This window comes from Punica granatum, chromosome 7 (genome assembly GCF_007655135.1).
Source record: "Punica granatum isolate Tunisia-2019 chromosome 7, ASM765513v2, whole genome shotgun sequence".
Classification (NCBI taxonomy): domain Eukaryota; kingdom Viridiplantae; phylum Streptophyta; class Magnoliopsida; order Myrtales; family Lythraceae; genus Punica; species Punica granatum.
The window spans coordinates 24,659,932-24,683,624 of record NC_045133.1 but is presented as its reverse complement, the minus strand read 5'-3'; the positions used below and the strand labels follow the sequence as shown (position 1 = coordinate 24,683,624).

The 23,693-nt window shown below is 37.4% G+C and overlaps 3 protein-coding genes across 5 annotated transcripts; 2 read left to right on the top strand and 1 right to left on the bottom strand.

Moving 5' to 3' along the window:
• The first annotated feature begins 97 nt into the window (after positions 1-97).
• LOC116212727 (cysteine-rich receptor-like protein kinase 42) lies at positions 98-4,721 on the top strand. 2 transcript variants are annotated; one of them, XM_031547385.1, is made up of 7 exons: positions 98-1,166; positions 1,363-1,754; positions 2,233-2,346; positions 2,548-2,898; positions 3,157-3,391; positions 3,582-3,729; positions 3,920-4,721. In XM_031547385.1, exons 1-7 carry the CDS (start codon positions 796-798, stop codon positions 4,274-4,276), a joined length of 1,968 nt encoding a protein of 655 aa, XP_031403245.1. In that variant the 5' UTR covers positions 98-795; the 3' UTR covers positions 4,277-4,721. The 2 variants fall into 2 exon arrangements, with proteins under 2 accessions (XP_031403245.1, XP_031403246.1); XM_031547386.1 differs by lacking the exon at positions 2,233-2,346.
• Positions 4,722-7,802: 3,081 nt separating this feature from the next.
• Positions 7,803-17,090, bottom strand: LOC116215015 (polyribonucleotide nucleotidyltransferase 2, mitochondrial). 2 transcript variants are annotated; one of them, XM_031550569.1, is made up of 17 exons: positions 16,659-17,090; positions 16,121-16,276; positions 15,837-16,007; positions 15,335-15,460; positions 15,092-15,253; positions 14,828-14,947; positions 14,528-14,665; positions 14,257-14,419; positions 13,671-13,796; positions 13,207-13,337; positions 12,733-12,952; positions 12,551-12,634; positions 12,092-12,171; positions 11,368-11,511; positions 8,960-9,316; positions 8,649-8,858; positions 7,803-8,383 (listed from the first exon to the last, which is right to left on the bottom strand). In XM_031550569.1, the coding sequence occupies exons 1-17, from the start codon at positions 17,022-17,024 to the stop codon at positions 8,279-8,281; spliced, it is 2,859 nt and encodes a 952-aa protein (XP_031406429.1). In that variant the 5' UTR covers positions 17,025-17,090; the 3' UTR covers positions 7,803-8,278. The 2 variants fall into 2 exon arrangements, with proteins under 2 accessions (XP_031406429.1, XP_031406430.1); XM_031550570.1 differs by lacking the exon at positions 16,659-17,090 and having other exon boundaries at positions 15,837-16,013; positions 16,121-16,258.
• Positions 17,091-19,002: 1,912 nt separating this feature from the next.
• Positions 19,003-23,693, top strand: LOC116213474 (isocitrate dehydrogenase [NADP]-like). The gene is made up of 15 exons (XM_031548435.1): positions 19,003-19,349; positions 19,734-19,777; positions 19,870-19,979; positions 20,404-20,441; positions 20,649-20,726; positions 20,857-20,910; positions 20,992-21,093; positions 21,191-21,279; positions 21,362-21,465; positions 21,554-21,622; positions 21,716-21,831; positions 22,072-22,106; positions 22,196-22,338; positions 22,569-22,691; positions 23,296-23,693. Exons 1-15 carry the CDS (start codon positions 19,064-19,066, stop codon positions 23,387-23,389), a joined length of 1,485 nt encoding a protein of 494 aa, XP_031404295.1. The 5' UTR covers positions 19,003-19,063; the 3' UTR covers positions 23,390-23,693.

Sequence of the window (23,693 nt, the reverse complement as noted above, 5' to 3'; positions counted from 1 at the left end):
TTAGGTGGCCCGAACTCCAGTTTTGACATGGCTAGTATCAACTTGTATATCAAGGTTCCGATGTGGCGGCTTGAACTCCGGTTCGGTCTGTTCTCGTCAGATATGATATCCTTGTTTTCGCATGGGCAAGGGGACCCCTTTAAAAAAAAAAAAAAGGTTAGGGGGACCCAGTTAGTGTAGACGTGTCTATATGTGAGTATGAAATTCAAAGGGGAGTCCCATAAGTAGGTGCATGGCAATGAAAACTCTCATAGTCATGGTCGTTAGGCATCAAATCCGTCGTGTCTCTTTGGTGTTTGCCCTTTTGAAATTAATGTTGCAAAGGTCCCATCCCAACCTATCCCCGACCTTCCCTCTACTCACATTTCGAAAACTTTTGTGGATCAACGTGTTCGGAAATCATCCCCGGAATAAATCCTGTTATAACAACATCTTGTGTTCCGAAACCGTCCACGGAATAAATCCTGTGATAACAACAACATCTTGTGTTGCGATTCGACTTACCATATTAAGCTCAGGCATTGGATGAGCTGAGCACCCCAGAAGAACTAGTTTTGTTGTAGTTCCCTGGTCACGGGATATTAAACTGAAGTTATGACGCGATGAAAATGAACGTCGTTCCGGGTATAGCTCTCCTGTCATTTTCAGGGGAATGAGAACACATTATGGCTTTTAATGGAGATGGGACCACAATAATTTACCACAATAATTTCAAATTAGTGTGAACAAAAGACGGACAATTTATATGATCTCCAGCGCTGCACGGAGCATCATTGAACACAGAACCAAAACTCCATGTTGGTGTCCTTGTTCTTCCTCCTCGCTCTCCTCTCGCCCTCGCGGTCGGACCCCCGAATATACGAGGCTGGCCTGTTATGTGGTAATGCCACGGCCGGGATGACTGCCCGGAAGAGTGGCGGCACCGACCCGAGCTATGTCCCGAGGTTCGTAAAGGAGATGGAGGTTCTGTCACAGCGCATGGCCACCCACCACTTTGCCACCCACTTCATAGACTCCACTGTCGTTCCGATCTACGTCCTTTCACAGTGCCACAGGGACCTCTCTCAGACCGACTGCCTACTCTGCTTTGCCGCCAGCCGCACGAAGCTGCCCCGCTGCCTCCCTTCCCTCTCCGCTCGCATCTTCTTCGACGGCTGCTTCCTCAGGTACTGGAAGCCCCTCTTGATGGCCTATAAATCCTGTCACATGGTCCGGGTACTAGTGAGTGCAATTGTAGCTATGCTGGCAATTCACAGTGCCATGTCATAGCCACGAAGGCCAGGCAGAACTGTCATGTTTCAATTCCCGGACAGGTCTAGTTGCACTCTCACATCATCTGACAATGCTAACTCTTATGTTCAGGTACGACACATACCGCTTCTTTGAGGAGTCCGTGGATGCGTCCCGCGATTCTTCCAACTGCAGCTCGGGGTTGGGCTCAGTGGAAGGGCCAGACAGGCCCAAATTTGAGGAGAGCATGAGCTATGCAGTCGGGAATGTGACGGAGATTGCAGGCTCGGGAAGAGGGGGAGGGTTCGGGGCCATGGAGGTGAGGGGAGTGTATACACTGGGCCAGTGCTGGAGCAGCCTGAGCAGTGGGGAGTGTAAGGTTTGTTTGGAGAAGGCAGGGGAGGAAGTGAGGAGGTGTGCACCAAGCAGGGAAGGGAGGGCTTTGAATGCAGGCTGTTACTTGAGGTACTCAACTGTGAAGTTTTATAATGATGGGGGAAAAGCAGAAGATTCCAACAATTCTGGTAAAGCCCTCAAACGTTTCCCCAAGTTCTGTTTCTGCCCTTTTGTTTTCTCGATTTTATTAAGGCATTCGTTGGTCTATACCACTGTATGTTTCTTGTTTAACCATATTATGATTCGCGTTATGAACTTAGTATTCTGATCCCTACTGGGGCTTTATCTTCACAGAATCCATTTTCCGTATGATTACTAGTGACAATAAATCTCTCATTTTCCAGTAGTAAAACCGACTGATATAAGATGTTAAGCTTATTAAATAAAGTTCGTTGGTTATTTGTTATGAGATAAATGCAATGATTAGACCATATCATATGATCAGATAATGCAAGAAAAGGTTGCTTTTGCTCTGCGATATAAATCTTTTTTGTTTTTTGGCATTACTGGTGTATCTGCATTCCTAGATTACATAGAGAAGAAATTTCACTGTACTTATACGATCGGAATGTTTATCAATATGCTAATCTCTTGTCAACTTTTCAGGATCATGTGCAATCGGGGTTGCAGTAGCAATTGCATTGGTAGCATTTGCTTTCATTATGCTATCTATGTTTGCTGCCTATGCAGCCTTTAAGAGAATAACTAAATTGAGACGAGGTAAAGACGATTTCCGGCAAAATGAGTATATGTGTGTTTATATATACGGTCCTTCATGAAACAGTGTAAATCTGTCATGTCTTGTAAAGTTCTGTTTAATGATGCATTTGTGTTTCTAATTTTCTTCAGTTTTGGATTTCTGAGAGCAATCTTTTCTCACCTAAGCTCGGTATTTACAATTTCCACCATAATGTCGTGCAGAGAACATTTATCTCCGACAGATTTCCATTGGTGTCGACAGGTCGAGTCTAAACTTCAAGTATGAGACACTAGAGAAGGCAACAAATAACTTTGAGGCATCGAGGAAAATAGGCCAAGGAGGGACAGGGTCCGTGTACAAGGGGACGCTCCCCAATGGGCAAACAGTAGCGGTCAAGAGGTTGGTTTACAACACAAGGCAGTGGGTTGATGAGTTCTTCAATGAGGTGAACTTGATAAGCGGGATTCATCACAAGAACCTGGTGAAGCTCCTAGGCTGTAGCATCGAAGGGCCCGAGAGCCTCCTGGTTTATGAGTACATGGTGAACAAGAGCCTCGATCATTACATTTTTGGTAATGATAATGATTCCATCTTCTTTTCTGTTGTTCTAACTTAAATTACGTACTTTTGCATGGTAATCGATTGGAAGTAATCCCCCTCAGAGAACTGTATCTGAGAATTTCATCTGGTACATTGAGTATATAAGAGATCTCTCATTATGCAACTCGATTAATGCGATGGCATTTTGTCTGTTCCAAAATTTTGTTACCTGCATCATATAAACCAATGCGTTTTTTGTTTCATTTTTTTTCCCCCCTTTTCTTCTGCAGATAAGAACAAGATTCAGACACTAAACTGGAAACAGAGGTTCAACATCATTGTTGGGACAGCGGAGGGGCTCGCACATTTGCACTGTGGATGTAAGGTCAGAATCATCCATAGAGACATCAAAAGCAGCAATGTCCTTCTAGATGAGAATCTCAATCCCAAGATCGCCGACTTTGGCCTCGCTAGGTCCTTTGGGCCCGACATGAGCCATCTCAGCACTGGAATTGCTGGGACACTGTAAGTAAAGGAAAGAAGTGTTATCTAGTTTTCTGCCGGACTTCTTATATAACAATCCACTGGATCAGAATGTTGCCTCGGAAATCAAATTGCTCCCTTGCAAATAATTCACTTCAATTGGCTTATTCCCGACCATCAACTTTTATTGCGCCAGTTTACAGTTCGGCTAAGAATCATTGATTCGGTGCAGGGGATACATGGCTCCTGAGTATGTTGTCCGGGGACAACTCACGGAGAAAGTGGATGTCTACAGCTTTGGAGTGCTAGTCCTAGAAATTGTCTGCGGCCGTAGGAACAGCTCGTTCATAGAGAACTCTGCTGGTTCCCTTTTACAGATGGTATGGACTTTGAAGCTCGAAAATCTTTCACTTTCCTATCCTGATTCCCAAGAAACATTAGCTATTGCTAAGAGGATCACATAAATAGATAAAAGTATTTTTTCATCAGAAATGCCGCATAAGTCGGATAGATTATTTTTCGTGGATTGCTGATGACATTTCCTTTTAATCTTTGCAATTGATCTGGCAGATGTGGAGGCTGTACAAACTGAACAGCTTGTGCGAAGCTGTGGACCCTTCCTTAGAAGGCAATTTCCCGAGGGAAGAGGCTGCTGATGTGCTTAAGATTGGGCTTCTGTGCACTCAGGCTTCTGCCGCTGATAGACCTGTTATGGCTCGAGTTTTGGAGATGCTATTGCTAACAAAGGGCGATTCTGAGGTTCCTGAGCCAAATCAACCACCGTTCTTGAGCGCTAGAGCCATGGGCTCGGCAAGCTCCACCACATCTTACAGCACAAACAGTTTGATCTCAAACGGGGCCACTAAAATGGCAACGTTCTACACATCCTCAGAGTGCTCCAGCACGGGCTCAAAGAGTCATGGATAGGCAATCGAGAGGCGAGGATCTAGCAAGGGATTAGCGTACTCAGTGGAGAATGGCTTTTGTGGTAATATTTTCACCACATTATGCCACGGTACAGTCCTACCAAAGCCTGCAAACCGTTGCAGGGATTAAGATGTTTACTAGGACTATCCCGAAGCCTGAAAACCATTACGGGGAGCGTGATGTTTATCGGGATCGGACAACAGGCATATACCAAGAAAATTGCACTGTGAGAGTTTGAAAGATTCCCGATTTGCACCGGAACAAGGGAGCCAGATCCGAGCATCACGTTCTGGCCTGCCTGACAGTTGCGGTAACATATGCCGCCGGATTATTTGTGTTGTTATACGATAGTTTGAGTAGCCAGTCCGTTGGGGTCCCAACCAGCCCCTGTCATGTATGTACAATTTTACGTGGCATAAATTCCATCTCCATGTTAATCCATGAATTTGTACAGCCAAGAAAGAAAGGCAGTCGACAGAAAGGGAGAGGGATAAGGAAGCAATAAGTAAAAGCAGTCAGATTAAATAGGCAGCTCGTACAAGAGATGGCTGTCTAAAGAATCCAAAAAATGAACCTTTCATCAGTTCCAAGTAAAGTCACCACGATTGACATCGCGAAAACACTATATATAGATAAGAGAGACGACCTGCCAACTATTTAATGGGACAGCTCAACTCAACTCAACTCGTCAAGATCATCCGACTGTTTAGACACTGTGACATGAAGAGAGACAAATTGATTGCATTGTGGGAAACAAATTTGCGGCCAAATCTGTTAGGTGTTGGGGGGTTTGCATCTTAAATGCCTGTCTGGACCACATCCATGTGGTCATCACATCAAATTCAAACGTTTGGTGGCAAAGTGACAACAAATAAGTTTAATATATAGAATAATTGCCCTTCCACGATCTTGTATGGCTTCAGGTTGAAATCACATAATCTAAAATATTATTTTAGAAAAGTAAAATAATTGGAAAGTTTATATTTAAATTGAAAAAAAAAAGCAAAAACAAAATTTAAGAAATTCGTTTAGGAAAATAAGACCTACTCAGGATATTTCATAACTTGCAGTTGAATATATACTACAAATTATAAAAACTAAAGTCATAAGAAATAATATCGGTTTGTATTTAATATTTAAGGAATAGAGTATATTCGAATTGTATATCTTTAACTTCATAAGTATCAAATCTTGATTTCTTGAATATGATGTATAGGGCAAAATAAAATTTTTCAAAACTATACAATATCCAATAAGACAAGATAATCGTCGATTCAAAATATCAAACATCAATACTTCACTATATTTATATAGTATCTCATTGTATATCCAATAAGACAAAATAATCGTGAATTCAAAATATCAACCATCATTCACTATATTTATATAGTATCTCATTATTATGAAAAAATTATTTCTGAAATAGTTAAATATTAAAATAAGGAATTTTTGGATTCTTAGTAAATAAAAATGCAATAATTCTATAAAAAAATATTATTTATGACAAAATAGTTAATATATAACTATTCATAGAATATTTTCTTCATTTGATATAGTTATCGACATCGTAACAAAAACCCTAATGAAAATTTAAATTGTTGACCAAAACTCCAAAAAAATTATATAAAAGAATTGGATCATCTCTTGTATAAATTGTTCTTATGTAGGTAGGAGGTCATCTCATTGTAGGGCAACATCTATAGGGTCAATCAAATCCCTCACCACTTGAACTTGGAGCATGACTTGGGAAGTTTCAAACATACTGGAGAAAATTCGCACGTGAAAATTCATCAAAATAAAAAGGAAAAACGACATTCATTCGAGAACCTCCCATTTATTCCTAACAAACATAATGGAAAAAATCCACATGTGACAATTCACAAAAAAAAAAGAAGAAGAAGAGAGAAGTGACATTCATTCGAGAACCAACTGTTTATTGAATCTATAGGGTCCATCGAATCCCTTACCACTTGAATCTAGATTGGGACTTGGGGAACTTCGATCATAGAGGAGAAAATCTACATATGACAATTCATTAAAAATAAGGAGAAGAAAAAAAAGAGAGAGAAAAAAAACGACTTTCATTCGAGAAACTACCGTTTGTTACTTGTTAAAGAACTCGAGTAGCAGAAAATACATATTTATAGTCAACTAAAGAGAGATGTCTAAATTTAATAAAAGAAAATATAATATTTAAAATACCGAAATAATATATACACAATTGGAATAGATATATGTGCATACAATATTATACGCTTTTCTGTTGATTCTTCGTGCGATATATATGTACATATACGTTGAATTAAATAAGGAAACTTTAAATATACAGACGTTAACATGTATGCATCTATCAACTTTTTTCTTAATGGTGTATAATATATTTTAATTATATTTATGCAATCGATATATATTTTTTCATTTATTACAAATAACAATAAATTATTGTAATGCCCTTATTATGCAATATTTAGTTGTAAATAATATATATATTGGCCAATGTATATATTCTACTGCATATTTTCTTTCCTTGTATATATTCCGTTGAGCTATATACATATAATTTATATATTCTATTATTACAAAATTAATTAATCAAATTTAAAACAATTTATATGAGAATATTTCCTTCCTTTACAAGAATATAATATTTTTCTTGATATAAATCGATGATGTGATGACATGATAGAGCTCCGTTTTTTTTTTTTTTTTTGATTATGTGGCGGCGTCAGAATTCTGCTCGAGATTTTTGTTTTAAGATATATATAGATATAGATATTGCTACCTCTTAAAGGTTCTTTCATGGGCCAGGCCGACCGGTAAAAGATTGGCCGATCAAGGCAGACTGGGACGGGCCAGGATTTCATGGGCTTGATCTTCATCAGAGCCCTTCCAGGCCCAATCCGGCCTCCTGGCCCCCAAAGCCCTATATGGCCGTCGGTGACCGTTCCACACAACAAACCACCACCTCTCCGCCCCCCCGGGCCCTCTTTCAAAATAAAAATTAAGTCAGTCTTTCGTCTTCCGGCGCCCCCGACAACTCAACTCCCGACGGCTGCTAAATGATCAGATGTTGACAGATTTCAACCTCCTATTACACACAAACCAGCAATGGTTATGCCAACAATCAAAGAGGAAAGGAAAGATCGGGAAGGGTGGAGTTGCGACGATGGAAACTCATAGTAGATTGCTTAAAAAAAACTGAATATGCAATCATCGTTATACATTTAAGTGGTGAATTCTGTTTTTGTTTAGTATGATCACTTTACTTTTGGCGTGCAAAATTTTATCTTGCCCAAGAAAGTGGTGAAGCTTGTTTGGCAGAGATTGCTAAACAAAGTTTGTATGCCAAAGAAGGTTTGGATGCTTTCGAAGGTATCTAATCAAAGGGTAAGGGAGACGCTTTTGGAATTTCCAAGGTGTCTTTTAAGCTAGTTTCTTTGTTAAAATGGAAACAGTATTGATAGGCTGTACTTGGGTGGGTGCTTGTACATATTTTCGTTATCAATGAAATTTTACCACTTATCCCAAAAAAAAAAATTTCCCGTGTCCGGTCGTCGAATTCTCTACTATAAGTAATCACAGTTCCGATAAATACATGGCACCAAAAAAAAAGGAAAAAAATCTACCTGAGTAACAAAATTTACGAGTCACCAAGTAACTCAACAGCTTCATGCAACTCCAAGGTATGATAGTTCATACTATCATACCAATTATCGAATTAGTTTACACATATGTCTTGCTCCTCAAGCTCCATCGTAATCTTCGGCAAGAGTTGTGTCAACTCCATGAGCACTCGTAATTCTCGAGCATAGGATAGATTACTTCACCTGAACGAGTGTAGAAGCCATAGCAATTCTCGAGCATAGGATAGATTACTTCACCTGAACGAGTGTAGAAGCCATAGCATGGTGGACGAGACATTAGTTAAATCGTGGCTTCTGACAATCAGGCAGAATTTGCTTGCCGTATTGTTAGTCCATGGGCTTCAAGATAAATAGCTATCTATTCATCCTTCACGCGGGACATGACAGGGACTCCCTTCGCAGAGAAGCTCATGCACTCGACCACCATCTCATCACCTACCTCAAATTCTGCATTCTTGGTCGTCTGCATGAAAAAAGTTGAGACGTCGAATGATTGCATTCAAATTCTATATGCACACTTTATAATATTTTGATGAAAGGAAAATGCCCGAGTAACCCAAATTAAAGGGATAGCAGATCCTTCTAGACAACCTGCAGATGCTCTGGTTTTCTGGCTGATATTAGAACCATTTGCAACAATTAGAATTGATAACACAGCTACAACAGACTGCAATTCTTCGTAAATCTCCTTACATGAAATTAAACTACAGTTTTTGAACGACACATACCTCGAATCTGTACATTCCACGGAGTCCATTACCCAAATCAAGGACTAGTCCTCTCGCACGAACTTGATGGACCTTCGCAGCCACCTTTGTCCCCAACTTCAAGTTCTTCGCAGTAAGAAGATCCTCCTCCTCAGTTTTTTCTACATCGCTTCCAGTGGAATCATGCTCGAACTGATTTTTCCTCTTCCTGGAATTACTGGACTTGTTGATCTTCAAATTGAAATAGAAAATGGAATGAGAAGAACCGCTCACCGTAGGACTAATTTACATTTGTAAATTTAATGATTTATCATCAAAGTGAACTTGCTTACCAGTTTTGAAGAACTCTTTGGAGTTTCTGCATATTTATCTGCTTCATCACATTCAGCGGCACTTCTGATTAGGATTGAAGGTATAGAGGATACAGAAGTATTAGGTTCGATCGATGGGGAGCTCTCCAGCTGGGAATTATTTTCCTTGTTATCATTAGGTTTATCTTCAATTGATGCCCAGATATTAGATGCCTCTTTCACTAGGGGACGAGATTGCTCAACCGCATTCTGTAAGCTCGACTTCCGTTGTGGTAGAGTCGCTTTTAGGGAAAGTTTGATGTTCCCCCGAACATCTTGGCTAATGCACATTACAGTAAGATGCTGACCAACAGATACTACATCTGTAACTCGGGATACCTGAAAAGAAGATTTTAGCATTCATGTAAGGATACACCTTCTTACGGAGAAAAGACACCTTCTTACGGAGAAAAGCAAATTCAGCCACAAATATACTAAGCTAACTAGGTTTTTTTACCCGTGCAATAAACAAATATATTTTTATATAATTCAAACTTAATTATTTTAGTTAAATTTCAAAAATTTCCTGAAAAACTATTCCTTTTTTCTATATTATATAATATCTACTAATTATATCCAAATATCTTTAAAAATTTTGATCAATTCAAAAATTATAAATATATTGGGGGAAGTAGAAGAAAAATAAGGGTGTAACATTTTCAAAATTATTAATTTTCCAATCCAATAAAACATTAGTAACTATAACTTTTTTCATTATACTTGCTTTCTTGTTATCTTTTATTATTGAAAGTAACAACTTGATCTCTTTGTTGTACTCTATAATATTCTCTTAATTGGGATTTATGATGAGTTATCAAAATTTTTTTGAGGACAATTTTTTATTTTTTTCAAAAAAATCAAATTTCAGTATATATTGTGCTATTCTTACTCAAATCTCATATATTAAATTTTGTGGATTTGAATAATATTAGCTAGAACAAATCAATTCTTTCCATGAAAGATTTACTTAATTGAGTTTTATAAGATCTGCAATAGTTTTAAAACATTATTCAATAAAGTTTAAATTCACATAATTATAAATTTTCTTTATTTTTGTAAGATTACAAATATTTATTTGCTATCGAGATAACAATAATGATTCGAAGTAATGTATTCTTCATTTTTATATTGGCTACTGTTATTTATAATATTATGTATTACTAATTAATTTTTATTTAGCATATTAATCTATGAATTACAATACATTTACTATTATACATTTACATACAACATTGGCAGTAAAATTTACATTGAATTGGCATTTGGCATAGATGGTAAAAATACTATTATGAGAACATTTAATGCAAGCAATTAGTACAATTCATCTTTTATAGTCAATTTATTAGTATTAGGAGGTGGAAATTAATATTCTTTTAATATCATATTTAACAATTTAAAGTATTGATCGTAATTTATCTCTCTCCATATATATATATATATATATATATATAATATATTTCCGTTGAGATATATTGACCATCAAACAGATATACACTCTAATTCATTAACTGTAGTCAAGTTTATATATCGATATGTACATATATATGAATGAAGATAGCTAAAATTTGTATAATTTAAGCTAAAATGAGTCAATTATTTTCATGAGAAATCAAAGTATATTTATTTTAGTCAAATCTCATACGATTATTTAAGTTTTGGGATAATTTTGAAAAAAATATTTTTTTTTGGTATATATGTGAATTAATTGTATATGTATTTACAATTACTTCACTCTTTATTGCATTTAATTCATGTAAATATATCATTAATATAGTATTTATTTTCTTTTTGAGATAGTATTTTTTAATTCAGAATATTATTTATTACCTTTATGACCTTACAATATTTATAAAATTACATTTCTAACTTTATTTAATTTGTGGGATACAACTTTATATATATATATATAGATAGATAATTCATGTACATATATCATTAATATAGTATTTATTTTCTTTTAGATAATATTATTTAATTCAGAATATTATTTACACATCTACCTTTATGACCTTATAATACTTATAAAATTACATTTCTAACCCTATTAATGCGTGGGATACAACTTTATATATATATATATATATATAGATTACACTGAGAAAAAGAAAACACTAAGCTACATAATTCTTCACAAAAGTAATGAGGATTTCTGTAGCGAGCCTCCACCCTACTCACTCAAACGGAACCCAGTTCCTTACCATGTAATTAACCACGAAATGCATAAGACTGCCCAATGTCTTAAAGAATATACATTCAAAATTTTCATTGTCAATCATAGCATGGAGAAGATATGACATTTCATTTCTAAGCTGAAAACCATTCATTTGTAAGCAAATGATAAGAGTAAAAGAGAAAAAGAGAAAAATATTCACAAAACCCTCAAGACATACCGGTTCATGAGATAATTCAGAAATGTGGAGAAGGCCTTGCTGCCCACCATTAAACTCCACAAAAGCTCCATATTCCTTGACTGATGTAACAACGCCTTTATAGATCCCACCAACTTCAATCTCGCGGCCAACTATAAAATCAATCTAAGAGCAGAGATTTGAAAAAGATAAAATCAGCTCATATTCTCAATATAAAACCATCCACCGCCCACTAAAACATTTGAAACTGTGTCGATCCGACGAATTTTGAATACATGGTGCATGAGGAATGCAATCTCAACTAACATCTTCAATAACAATGTTAAGTAAGAAAGGATGAAAGAATAGTTTTAAAACGAGAAATTTCAGAACTACTCGATTGAGAAGTAATAAGTTCAAAAGAGGATAGAACTGGTGACATAAATGAAAACCTAAAGTTCATTCAAATATTTTGTCTCTAGCCAGAGGTTCGAAAATTTGATAAAAACTCACAAAGTAGATACTGGCAAAATGCAAAACACATAAACAGAATCACTGTATTCTGATAGTAAACTAATTCTTTGTTGTTTTTCATCACATGTATTGTCTTTGTGCAAAATGGAGCTAATTAAAAAGTAATGCACGCATTTTCCTAAATACTATTGAGGAAGGTTTTATTAGACTACACACCAAGTAGGTGGCTTCCTAGAAATGTTAAGTCATACATGATGAAAATGTAAAATGAGTTGGGGCAAATTTAATACACCTTTTCTTGTACTTTATCCATTACAGATTGATTCTTGGCCACTATAGTCAGTGTTCCATCACTCACCGACATTCGTGCACCTGAACAGTCAAAAGTAAAATATCAAGGAAGCAGTAATACCAAATGGCAGCAAATAATTTAGCTCAAGATTTGCAGCACAGGTCTTAAGCCAAATTATGCAGGGATATTGGTAACTGACCATAAAATCTCCGGTCATATATTAGATGAATGAATACTCAGATTTATCATTAATGACTACTGAGAGGAAATAGACGGGTTACTGGTGGATTGATTTCATAATATTTATGGATGAGTTTCCCATGGGCAATTTTAATGATCTTCCGAAACTAATAAAATAAATGAGACTTGAAACAGAGAAATGCAAGATAGGATTTCCAATGAAAATTCATTTGATGTATACAATTAAAAGAATGGATTATAGAAATTTAATGTACAGACCTGTTTCTTCCTCAATTTTCCTCTTAAGAACACCTAGAGGCCCAATCAAGCGACGGATGGCATCATTACTGAACTTCATTGTAGCTGTATTATAATCATCGCATCTCAGAGTAAGCAAAATAAAACACAATTTCAGTGGCTCTGAAAAAATGCAAAAAATCAACAAAATATACAGAACCAACCTAATCGAGGAGCGTTCGTATCATCTTGAGTACGTGGGACATTTATTTCTCGCTCCATGTGGTCAAGTATCTGAAGACGTCCTTTATATGCAGGTTCCAGGCTCTCGCAAATAATGTCTAAAGGGATTCCAGCTGGCTTTATGTCAAGCTGAATTGCAGTGACCCCTTTCCTAGTGCCAGCAATTTTAAAGTCCATATCCCCAAGATGATCCTCTAAGCCCTATAATAAGATGACATTATTAATTGATATCCAAATGAATGAAGCAAAAAAAAAAACAAGAAGCACATTTCAGCTTATAATTCCCATCTCATCACTGGTAGTTCGTGTTACTGAGGCATTAAGGACTTCAGATTACAGAAAATGATCAAAGAGGGAAGAAAAGTTAATTTGTCCAAACATTGTAGACCAGAGATTCAATTGCTCAAACCATCATCATCAAAGAGAATCATTGGCGCATTGGATCAGTATCTTACCAGTATATCAGTCAGTATCCGATAATCCTTGATTTCGCCAGTTACTGGATCGACTTGACTAACAAGACCAACTGAAACGCCAGCTACATGTTCTCGTAATGGAATGCCAGCATCCATGAGAGCCATGCTTCCTAAAAAAGTCAAACCATATCTTATCATGTCAAATTTTCTATCTGAAAGATGCATTAGCCTGCTAAAATATACGTAGTAAACATCGTTGGACCACCTTTCCACTAGCTTAACCTTTCAGACACAAGGAGAAGCTTCAACTGTTGGCTTGCCTTCTCACTAGTGTGTGCTTTAAAGTTAAAGATCCAATTAATATTACCATGTTTTGTACCTAAGGCCACCAGCTAGAACTTTTAACAAGTATCTAAGCACAGCTACTATGATCTTCCACATTCACATATTAAATATAATGGATTTTCAGTTAAAGTCACTGCATGGTTAATTGAAAGGAATACCTCCACAGACAGTTGCCATAGATGTTGAACCATCAGAAGCCATCACTTCTGAATTTACACGAACTGTGTAGGGGAAATCTTCTTCAGGAGGTAAAACAGCAAGAAGAGCTTTTTCTGCTAGGGTGCCTGTCAAAATTAATTTTAAGCTCTCAAGTTATTTCAATCTTACTTTATATATGATGATGAAATTCTTAGATAAATCCTACAATTGATGAATCAAGAAATGTGCTAGATATAAAAGGATCTTGGACTAATTAACACATTATAATCTATTTTGACAAAAGAAAAGAGACAGCATAGTTAGTACCTTTTCTAAAAATCATTACAAATACTTTTAAGTGGCAGACAGTGATAAATTGATGACTACAAAATATCTTCCATGATCATGATTTCCATATTTTCATTGGATTTTTTCACATTAGTAATGGACCAAGTAAAGATCTCAGTATTTTCATTTGGCAACGTTATTTAAATAAAACAAAGGCTAGATTTTATACAATCCAAAAATACAATCCAAAGAAACAGTTTAACAGTCCTGTCATAAAAGCAGTCTCAGCATTAAATTGACATGCCAATTCTAACTTACCATGACCAACTTCACGCCTATTTAAGCCAACTCGCTTGCCAACTTCATTTATTGAGAACGGGGGAAAGCTATAATGAAGCATGAAGCGCTTTGTTGGGGGCCCGACGAGTGAATCCAACCGTTGAGCATCTCCAGGAGCCCCAAGTGTCACAGTACATAGAACCTATGCAGACATAAAAGACACTTATCAACCTCAAACTGTAGATAAAATTGCCAAATGATTACTCTTCCCACACCTATTCCACGAGTGAAAATATGAATAAGTCGTGACCTGAGTATCTCCTCGAGAGAATAGCGAAGATCCATGCAATACAGGAAAATTGCCAGCTTCACAGTAAACCGGCCTGACTTCATCAAGGCGTCTCCCGTCAACTCTGGATCCTTCTTCAATAACCCTTTTGCGTACAATCTACATTTTCAAAGAGGACAAATTTCATCCATATCTACAAACCGAAAAACAATATTTGCTGCACATACATATACCTAAACTTTATTCATCAATATGCCCAAGCCAAGTGCCGTCCATCATGTTCAACATGCAAAACTCCATTAGCAAGCTGCAAGAGTATACCTGTTTCCTCACAGTGTCTACTGCCTTGGGCAACACTTTTAGGCTTTCATCATCACCTTCCTCCTCAAGAGCTCTCTTTACATCTTGCGCTATATTCTCTAAGGCCTCCCCACGTTCAAACTGCAGAAAAAAAAAAAGGAAATAAAAAGACAATGCCAAATCATTACATGAGCATTATTTCTATAATCTAGATGCGAAGGCACAGGATTCTAAAGTCACTGACTAACTTCAAATTCAATATTTCAGCAAAAAAGTTGTGAGCACCTTGCCATATGAAGGATCAGTAAAAACAGCTCCAATAGGTGCTGCAGCTAAGTCTCTAACTTTCTCCAACGTTCTGTTTGAGACCATGGACAGCTTATATTCCTTCTTATGTTTACCAGCCTTGGCGGCCAATCTAACTTGAGGTTCAAGATATTTGACGGCCTGGGGGAAAAGAGCACTGAATCATTAGCTACACAATATGGTAAACATATCCAGAATCTTGCATATTTTCTTCACAATTACCTCAGGATGAGCCAGCCTCAACCCAGCCTCAAGATCTTTCTCTGAGATCTCACGTGCTTGCACATCTATCATCAAAGTTTTGTCCTTTGTGCAGGCATATACTAAGTTGAGGTCACTTAAACTGAGCTGCAATTCATATATCGAGTACAATAAGAATCTCAAAGATAGATGACATCATGTACATTAGTGGAAGGAAAACAGGAGATGCAGGTGATATCAAATTATTGTTTGGGGTACAAAATCAAGTTCAGGACTCTGCTTAGATTTTACTATACCGAGATAGCTAGATCATGTTGTACAACTCATTCAAAGCATTAAAACAACTGAAATGAAGCCCGTCATATAAAAGCTCGAGGAGAATTTATCCAGTCTCAGATGAATTTACCACACACTTATCAAAGTAGAAGATACATCACTATAGTCCCAAAGGAGGCTTACGTAGTGATTGTTAACTCATCATTGGCAGTCAGGCAATAAGGAGAAGGCTTATGGCAAGCTTTACCTCATCCATTGTCGGATTAATGATAAATTTCCCACAAATCCTCCCGATACGAATCACGCCAATGGGTCCACCCCACGGAATGTCTGATAACATGAGAGCGGCAGATGTCGCATTAGCTGCCATTACATCTGGATCTTGATTCCCATCGGAAGATAGGACGCTCGCCGTTACCTAGCACTAGGGAATATCAGTTGCCAGAAATTACAGAAGATGGCACAGGGCAACGTCAGACCTTCAATAATATTACCAGAAATTACAAAAAACTGCATAGAGCAACATCAGACCTGCACTTCGTGATAAAACCCTGCAGGAAATAGAGGACGGATTGGTCTATCAATCAGTCGGCCACATAAAAGTTCCCGCTCCTTGGGAGCACCCTCCCGGCGCATGAATGTGCTTGGGATTAAACCTTGCGCAAACTGCTTCTCTTGGTAGTCGACCTTTGCAAACAAAAAAGGCATAATATTCAAAACCCAGACTATGAGCATCCGCCCACAACGCAGGCAAAACACCATTCCAATTAAACAATCAAAACTGCATTTGCGTATGTCGCACCATGCTCAAATTTTCACAGTATGTTCAACTGAGTGCAGGGGCTTTAATGTTCAACAACACGATAGTTCCTTGTCCATCCTAGACTATGAAAATTGCCAACTCTCCGAGAAATGCACTTGTCTATCAAATCTCATTCAAACAAAATGTTTGAAGATGGAAATGAAGAACAAATTTATTCGCTCCTTCATTAGAGAATGCTACTTCCACCAAAAAAAACAAAAAGAAAAAGAAAAACTTTTTGACACCACAAAGCTGAATTTCACTTACAGTGAGCGGCAAAAAATCCCGCACAGCGTCTCCCTTAGACGACGCGACAGTAGACAGGACCTTCGTCTCATCCATCCCCAAGACCACAGCTCCATTGGCAAACCGCGCAATTTTCCCAGTTTCAAGCGTGATCAAGCGCGAGCCAATCTCGAACTCCTCTCTGAAGGTCTCGAGGACCTTGGTCCCTGCGGAGACTGGCGAGGGCTCCGGCGCCGGGTCGGAGAGGACGGAGGAGGAGGAGAAGGAAGCGAAGCCGAGGCGGCCGCACCAGACTGCGTGAGAGTTGAGGGACCGCCTCGTCAGTAAGCGGCGAAATGAGGAGCGGAGAGGGTTTCTGGCCCTTGTGGCCATTGACGCCATGGCCATTTCTGCTCACAGCACAGAGAAAGAGTGAGAGAGAGAGAGAGAGGGGGGGTTTAGGGTTTAGGGTTTAAGCAAAAGCTGCGATTTTTAGCGCCAGAGAGGCGGGTCGGAGCGGTTCCTTCCTTGGTTAGTTAAACCGGTCTTTCTGTTAAACCGGGTTTAAGCAGGTCCGATTATATGTCTTAAGGGGGCGCGAATATGCAAAAAAGCGAGAGATTATGAAAATTTCGTTTCGCCCCCTAAATTTTGAAATCGAACTATTTCGCTTCCTGAAGTTTATGCTATGTTGTCCAATGTCTTTCAATACTTTATTTGAATACGAGAGAAATGGAGGGAAAAAAGAGGCGGAAACATAGGGTTAGAGTCACAATAGAATTTCATGGATTAATGATGTCCCACGACATGAAGTTTTTTGTGATTTGCCTTGTAGTCATTCAAAGAAAGTGCATTACCTGGGCGGTCCAAGAGAATTGGTGGCCTAAAGTGAAATATTATAATGAAGCATTTGATTTATTTAATAAGAATAACATACATTTTATATAAAATTTATTTTGTAGAACTTGTATTTTTTTTATTCAGCAAAAAAAATTAATATTGTAGCTTTTTATTAATATGTGTAACTAGTAAATATAACTTTTAATGAATTCTTCTATCATTTCTTTGTTTCAATTGATAATAGAGTTAATCCATACATCTTTCTTTGACATATATATTCTTGATTTTAAGTAAAATTTTATTGATTTCAATTTTAGGCTTCTTTTATTATGAAATTGCAATTACCATAAACTTTACCATTATAGTTCAGGCGATGTATAAGAAAAACGACATTGCATTTTATAAAAATCTATAAAAACTACATTTTACAAAGAACAACAATGAATATTATGAGAGATGAAATAAGTACTAAAGAAAGTGGTTGATAGAATCAGCTAGAAAATACAACGATTGAATATATGAATTGAATATTATGGTGTGATAAAGAGAATCGAGATGATCTAATGGAAGATTTTTTTTTTGATAGATAAAGTGGGCAAAAGCCTAAGACAAGTTATATATTATAAAAACGGGGTATGGAGACATTCATAAAGTTCCTAGCAACAAAGGTGCTAGGGCATTTGGAACTAAGTAAAAATGTGAACACTTGAAGGAGTGGACAACATCTCTCACGAATCAATTTGCATTTTATTAGAAGGAAATGAGCGTCCAATGAAAGACTAAAATTAAGTATTGTGAAAAAATGAGAAAATTAATTAAGTTGATATAGGGAAAATGGTATTGTGGAAAATTAATTAGGTTGCAGTTTGGTAATAAATACAAGAGAAAGAGAGAGATTTATTTGGAGAGTTAGATCATGATTTATTATTAAGGGAAATATAATAACCTCATATTACACATATTTTTCTAAACTTGAGGCCTAAGTTTTTTGGGTCCTCATCAAAGGCCTTAGTGGTCTTATGCTTGGGCAAGGCATGTGCTGCATTATGTTTTTCATGTCAAAGGTATCAAAAATCTTCAAAACATCCCCAAGTTTTTTTTTTTTGAATCCCAACATTATCAATAACCCAATAAGCCTAGGCCAAGGATTGGCCACCTTGACGTGAATTGAGTTGTTACAGTTAATAATCACTTATTACTCCCATGACACGGAACCGTTCATAATAAAGTATTATAGATCCTTAGAAGTTATCAAAATTGAAACATTATGAGAAAAATTGAAATTTATGGATGTGATTCGATACGGTGTCAACGTTTAGGATGAAAAAATATCTTAATCTCAAACTTCATAATCCTCCAAAGTCGTAAGGGCCAAATTGTTAAGCGGAAGAAAAACTGAAATTTGCGGGTTGCCATTTGGCACGGTATGAACTTTTTGGGGGGAAAAAGATCCAAACTCAAAAATTTAGGGTGCAAAATGAAATTTTAAGGAAGATCTATTCCGAAGTGGTTCCGGTGGGCTCGACACAGAGGATCGCATCCCCTCCCACCCTTTGTCTGCTGACGAAGAGGAAGTGGAGACAAAGAAAGAATCTAGGACGACTCGAATGCTGAAATCCGCCATCCTCCGATCATCCGCCATGACCGCCGGCGCTACTTTCTTATCCTCGAAGCTCTCGCCGCGCTCTTCTTTCATTTCTCTATCGAACCCGGGGCTTCGCCTCCATAGCTCCTCCTCTTCCTGGAGCTCGTGCCTCTTCCATGGCGGGATTCCAAGGGACAGAGTGTCTTTCGCCGGTGGCAGCGGTCGCGTCACGCTCCGTTGTTTCGCTTCTGCGGCTGCACCTTCTGCTGATAGAATCCAAGTCCAGAATCCTATCGTAGAGATGGACGGTGAGCAACCTTGCCACTTGATAAGCTGGAAAGTTTCGTGGATTATGAGGAAACGAGGAGAAAATGGCGGGGAATGTGAATAATTTGCTCGATAATGTTTGTCAAATTGCTCTTCTTCGTTTATTTTTTTCTTTTTGGGTCACCAGTAATTTGCTTAGTGTCGGTGCCTTCTCCAGTTGTAAGCAGGAATTTTTTGGTAGTTTTGCATTTCGACGCCAAAAAAATGAAGCTTTCTTGGCTTAATTACGGGCTTGGACTTCCAATGCATTAGATAATGTTCATCGGTTTCATCTGCAGGCAAATCGAACCTCGTAGACTGTCCTCAGTTTACCACATTGGAGTTTTGTACTGATTCCTTTATCATTTCCTCCTTTGTTGGTATAGGTGATGAGATGACGAGGATAATATGGAGAATGATAAAAGATAAAGTATTGATTTTTAGTTTATTGTTCATTTTTCCATCCTCCTTTTGTTTTCGAGATGACCATGATTATGAACTGGTCCTTTGTTTTGTTTGCAGCTCATATTTCCTCATCTGGAATTGGATATTAAATATTATGACTTGGGGATATTGAATCGTGATGCAACCGATGACAAAATCACTGTAGAGAGTGCTGAGGCCACTCTAAAGTAAGTAATCTTGATCTGGAATTTTGCCATTTTCTAGGTTCATAAGGAGATTTTGAAAGAATGTAAACTATTTGGGGGGGGGGGCAAGGAAAAGTGAGAAAGTATTCCGAATTAAATTTTATGATTGCATCCTTGTCAAAGGTAGAGATAACGAACTATTTGATCTAGCAAATATAATTTTAAGTGGTCAATTTCCAACAATCAGATGACCAGTGAGAGTTTTATTGACAAATAAGTGTAAAGGCACGGTCCCACGTAGATATCCACCATAATGAATGGTTGGTGCTTAAAAGAACAGTTGCCAGTTTCATGAATAAACTTTGGTCAGCCACTCTATACTCAAAATGGAAAGCTGAACAGGGTAAAACTAGTCAAACTCGAATTGTAAGGGTGCATTGATCATTATATTATTCATGTATTGCAGATATAATGTCGCTGTAAAGTGTGCTACGATCACCCCAGGTTTGTCATCTTTATTTACTTTTCCCTTATTGAAATTGTTTTGCTGGATTCACTTGAGCTTTTACTTCTATAATTGCAATTTGAGCATGGCTGGCCTCAAGCAACTCATTTTGTGCTTGATCTTGAAGTTTCATTTAGTTATTGTGTTATTATGCTTTCAAATGACTACATGTCTAACTTCGTTTCCTGGCTGCTTTTGTTTTGCAGATGAGACCAGAGTGAAAGAATTTGGTTTGAAGTCTATGTGGAGGAGTCCAAATGGAACAATTAGAAACATACTAAATGGTCGGTTCTTTTAAATAGATCTTTCTCTGTTTTGAGAAAATTGAGGGATCTAAGATCCTTTGTCTTGGTGTTTTGTCCCCATATATTTCAATATGGTACAGCATCTTAGAGATGGTTGCTTAACTGTTAGGTACGGTTTTCCGAGAGCCAATCCTTTGTCGGAACATCCCAAGAATCATACCTGGTAACTATATTTTCATTGCAGATTTTGTTAACTCGTGAATTTGCAAAAAACAATTAGGGTAACTTATTCGCCTTGTTACAGGGTGGAAGAAACCCATCTGCATTGGTAGGCATGCTTTTGGTGATCAGTATCGTGCTACTGACATGATTATTAATGGGCCAGGAAAGCTCAAAATGGTTTATGGTGAGTTGATTTGCATCATATATCAGAAAAATCACTGCATTTTACCCTTTTCTTCTGTTAACCTTTTGGCTTTTATTATTATTATTTTAATATTCAGTTCCAAAAGATGGAGGCAAGCCCATGGAGCTTGATGTGTATGATTTCAAGGGACCAGGTGTCGCACTTGCAATGTATAATGTTGATGAGGTTTGCCATTATTTCTCAGTTTACTCTCAGTTATCCTACAATTATTTCCTTTTTCTAAAATGGTGTTGTTTATATTCCCAAGTCCATTGAAGCTTTTGCGGAGTCCTCAATGTTAATGGCATTTTCTAAGAAGTGGCCCTTATACTTGAGCACCAAGAACACAATTCTCAAGAAGTACGATGGCAGGTAATATTCTAGTCAGCATAGGTTATTTTACTTCTTGTAGTATTTTGAAGGTTCTGTCTAAAAGCGTGTATTTACTTCACGGCTGCAGATTTAAGGATATATTCCAGGAGGTATATGAAAAGAATTGGAAGCACAAGTTTGAAGAACATTCTATATGGTGAGTGATTGTTATATCTGGTTTATGCTTAATTTTTGTTTTTTGTTTTTTTATGGTAATATTTTGTAAATAGAATTTTGCCTTATTTTTCAGGTATGAACATCGATTAATTGATGACATGGTGGCCTATGCACTAAAAAGTGAAGGTGGTTATGTTTGGGCTTGCAAGAATTATGATGGGGATGTTCAAAGCGATTTACTTGCTCAAGGTGTTGTTTCTTTTTATCTATAATGGCTATATTACTCTATCTATTGGTCTTTTGTAACTGTTGAGGAACACTTTTGATTTGGAATCGAAGAAACCCAAAAATGTATTTCCACAGATCACAATACACGAAAATAAGTGCTTGGTTTAGTCCTACCCTTTTTTTTTCTTTTAGTAAATAGTAATCTATGATTTATTGTGGTGATAATGATTCATTATGTGCTTTTGATGTATGTTTTTGCAGGATTTGGTTCCCTTGGTCTCATGACTTCTGTATTGGTTAGTATAACTAGATACATCCAGTTTACCATGTCTCTCTTGATGTTCAATCACATCTCAGAAAATCTCCGTAATCACGACTTTTGCAGTTATCTTCTGATGGCAAGACATTGGAAGCTGAGGCTGCTCATGGTACCGTAACTCGTCATTTCCGGTTATATCAGAAGGGACAAGAAACTAGTACCAACAGCATTGCTTCTGTATTTGCATGGACTCGAGGATTGGAGCATAGGTATGATTTCTAGCCGCTCAACATCTTGGTTGGATGCATCTCGTGATTCTGATTATAGTATCATAGACCTTGACTAATTTGGTGGGAAATAAGAAAAAGCAAATATACTGAGTTTATGGTATAAAATTTGTTCATGCAATCTTGATGCCTGGTTGCATTTTATAATGTGAATGAGTACATTTTTGGGGAAAAATGTACAAGTAACTTACTGGTAGTGTGTATTGGTCTAGGGCAAAGCTGGATAAGAATGATAAGCTGCTTGATTTCGTTCACAAGTTGGAATCAGCATGCATTGAAACTGTGGAAGCCGGGAAAATGACCAAAGATCTCGCCCTCTTGGTTCACGGACCCAAGTAAGTTGCTCTATAAGTACCTTGTCCTTTTCTGTCGATCATATTTGGCACCGAGAGGTTCCTTTTTTTGAAGATCATTTGTGTTCTTATTTACGCCTTTATGCCGGCATTGAAAGAACTGGACCATTCATTGAACTGGGAAAGTGGCTGATTGGGTCTTCACTAATTCCCATGAGTCATGATGTAATTCAAGATTCACTTTTATTTTCAGTGTACATGTTAAACAGCTGAGGTCTGTCAGAGTGGTACAGCAGTTACATTTCCTTTTCAAGTCCCAAGATCAATATTCGCCGTCACTGGCAAGCTTTTCTGGGAATGATTGAACAGTTTGTCATGACCAATTTCTTGCTAAAGCACCCAGTTTGACAGTTTCATACTGGTTTAAATCAGTTCAAGCTCAAAAGAATTTTGAGCATAGAATTGAATAAGAAAGTGTTTTATATCACGGTTTTCTCTGGTCTGACAATTGATATTCAGTTAAATCCACTTCTTTTTACCACATGGCTGCCAGAAAATAAGAAACAATTGATATTGTTTTCTCGCTATTTGTCTTTCAGTTCCCCCTGAGGTTTTTTCGGCTAAACATGTTCGTCGACCTTTGCAGAGTATCGAGGGAGCATTACCTGGACACAGAAGAATTTATTGATGCAGTCGCTCAGAATCTGAACTCCAAACTTCGGGAACCTGCCCCCGTCTAGGTGAATTCTTTTGCATTCGTGATCTGTTGGGAGATGATTGCACAGAAACCTTTCTCATTTTCGAGGAAGAACTCTACATTTATTTTTGTAGAGAGAAAATGGCAAAATGCGCGAAAGTTCAGAATTATCTAAATAGACAGAAATACAGTTCCTTTTTCATTTTTTCCTCTGATCCCCATAATCATTCTTACAAATGAATCAATGTAGGACTTGTTTACGAATGAAATAATCCGTTGTGACCAGGGATCATGTTTTCTCTCATTCAGAGAAAAACCCGAGATGAAGTGAAAAAACTTATTTGACA

Excerpts from the sequence above, each read along its gene's own strand:
- LOC116213474 (XM_031548435.1), top strand. The coding sequence starts at position 19,064 with ATGCTGAAATCCGCCATCCTCCGATCATCCGCCATGACCGCCGGCGCT. Across the intron at positions 20,911-20,991 it reads CATCCCAAGAATCATACCTG|GGTGGAAGAAACCCATCTGC; the intron begins GTAACTATATTT and ends GCCTTGTTACAG. Across the intron at positions 21,280-21,361 it reads CAATGTATAATGTTGATGAG|TCCATTGAAGCTTTTGCGGA; the intron begins GTTTGCCATTAT and ends TATATTCCCAAG.
- LOC116215015 (XM_031550569.1), bottom strand. The coding sequence starts at position 17,024 with ATGGCCATGGCGTCAATGGCCACAAGGGCCAGAAACCCTCTCCGCTCC. Across the intron at positions 15,461-15,836 it reads TTAATCCGACAATGGATGAG|CTCAGTTTAAGTGACCTCAA; the intron begins GTAAAGCTTGCC and ends TATGAATTGCAG. Across the intron at positions 8,859-8,959 it reads CAAAGAGTTCTTCAAAACTG|ATCAACAAGTCCAGTAATTC; the intron begins GTAAGCAAGTTC and ends TTCAATTTGAAG.
- LOC116212727 (XM_031547385.1), top strand. The coding sequence starts at position 796 with ATGTTGGTGTCCTTGTTCTTCCTCCTCGCTCTCCTCTCGCCCTCGCGG. Across the intron at positions 2,899-3,156 it reads CCTCGATCATTACATTTTTG|ATAAGAACAAGATTCAGACA; the intron begins GTAATGATAATG and ends TTTCTTCTGCAG. Across the intron at positions 3,730-3,919 it reads CTGGTTCCCTTTTACAGATG|ATGTGGAGGCTGTACAAACT; the intron begins GTATGGACTTTG and ends TTGATCTGGCAG.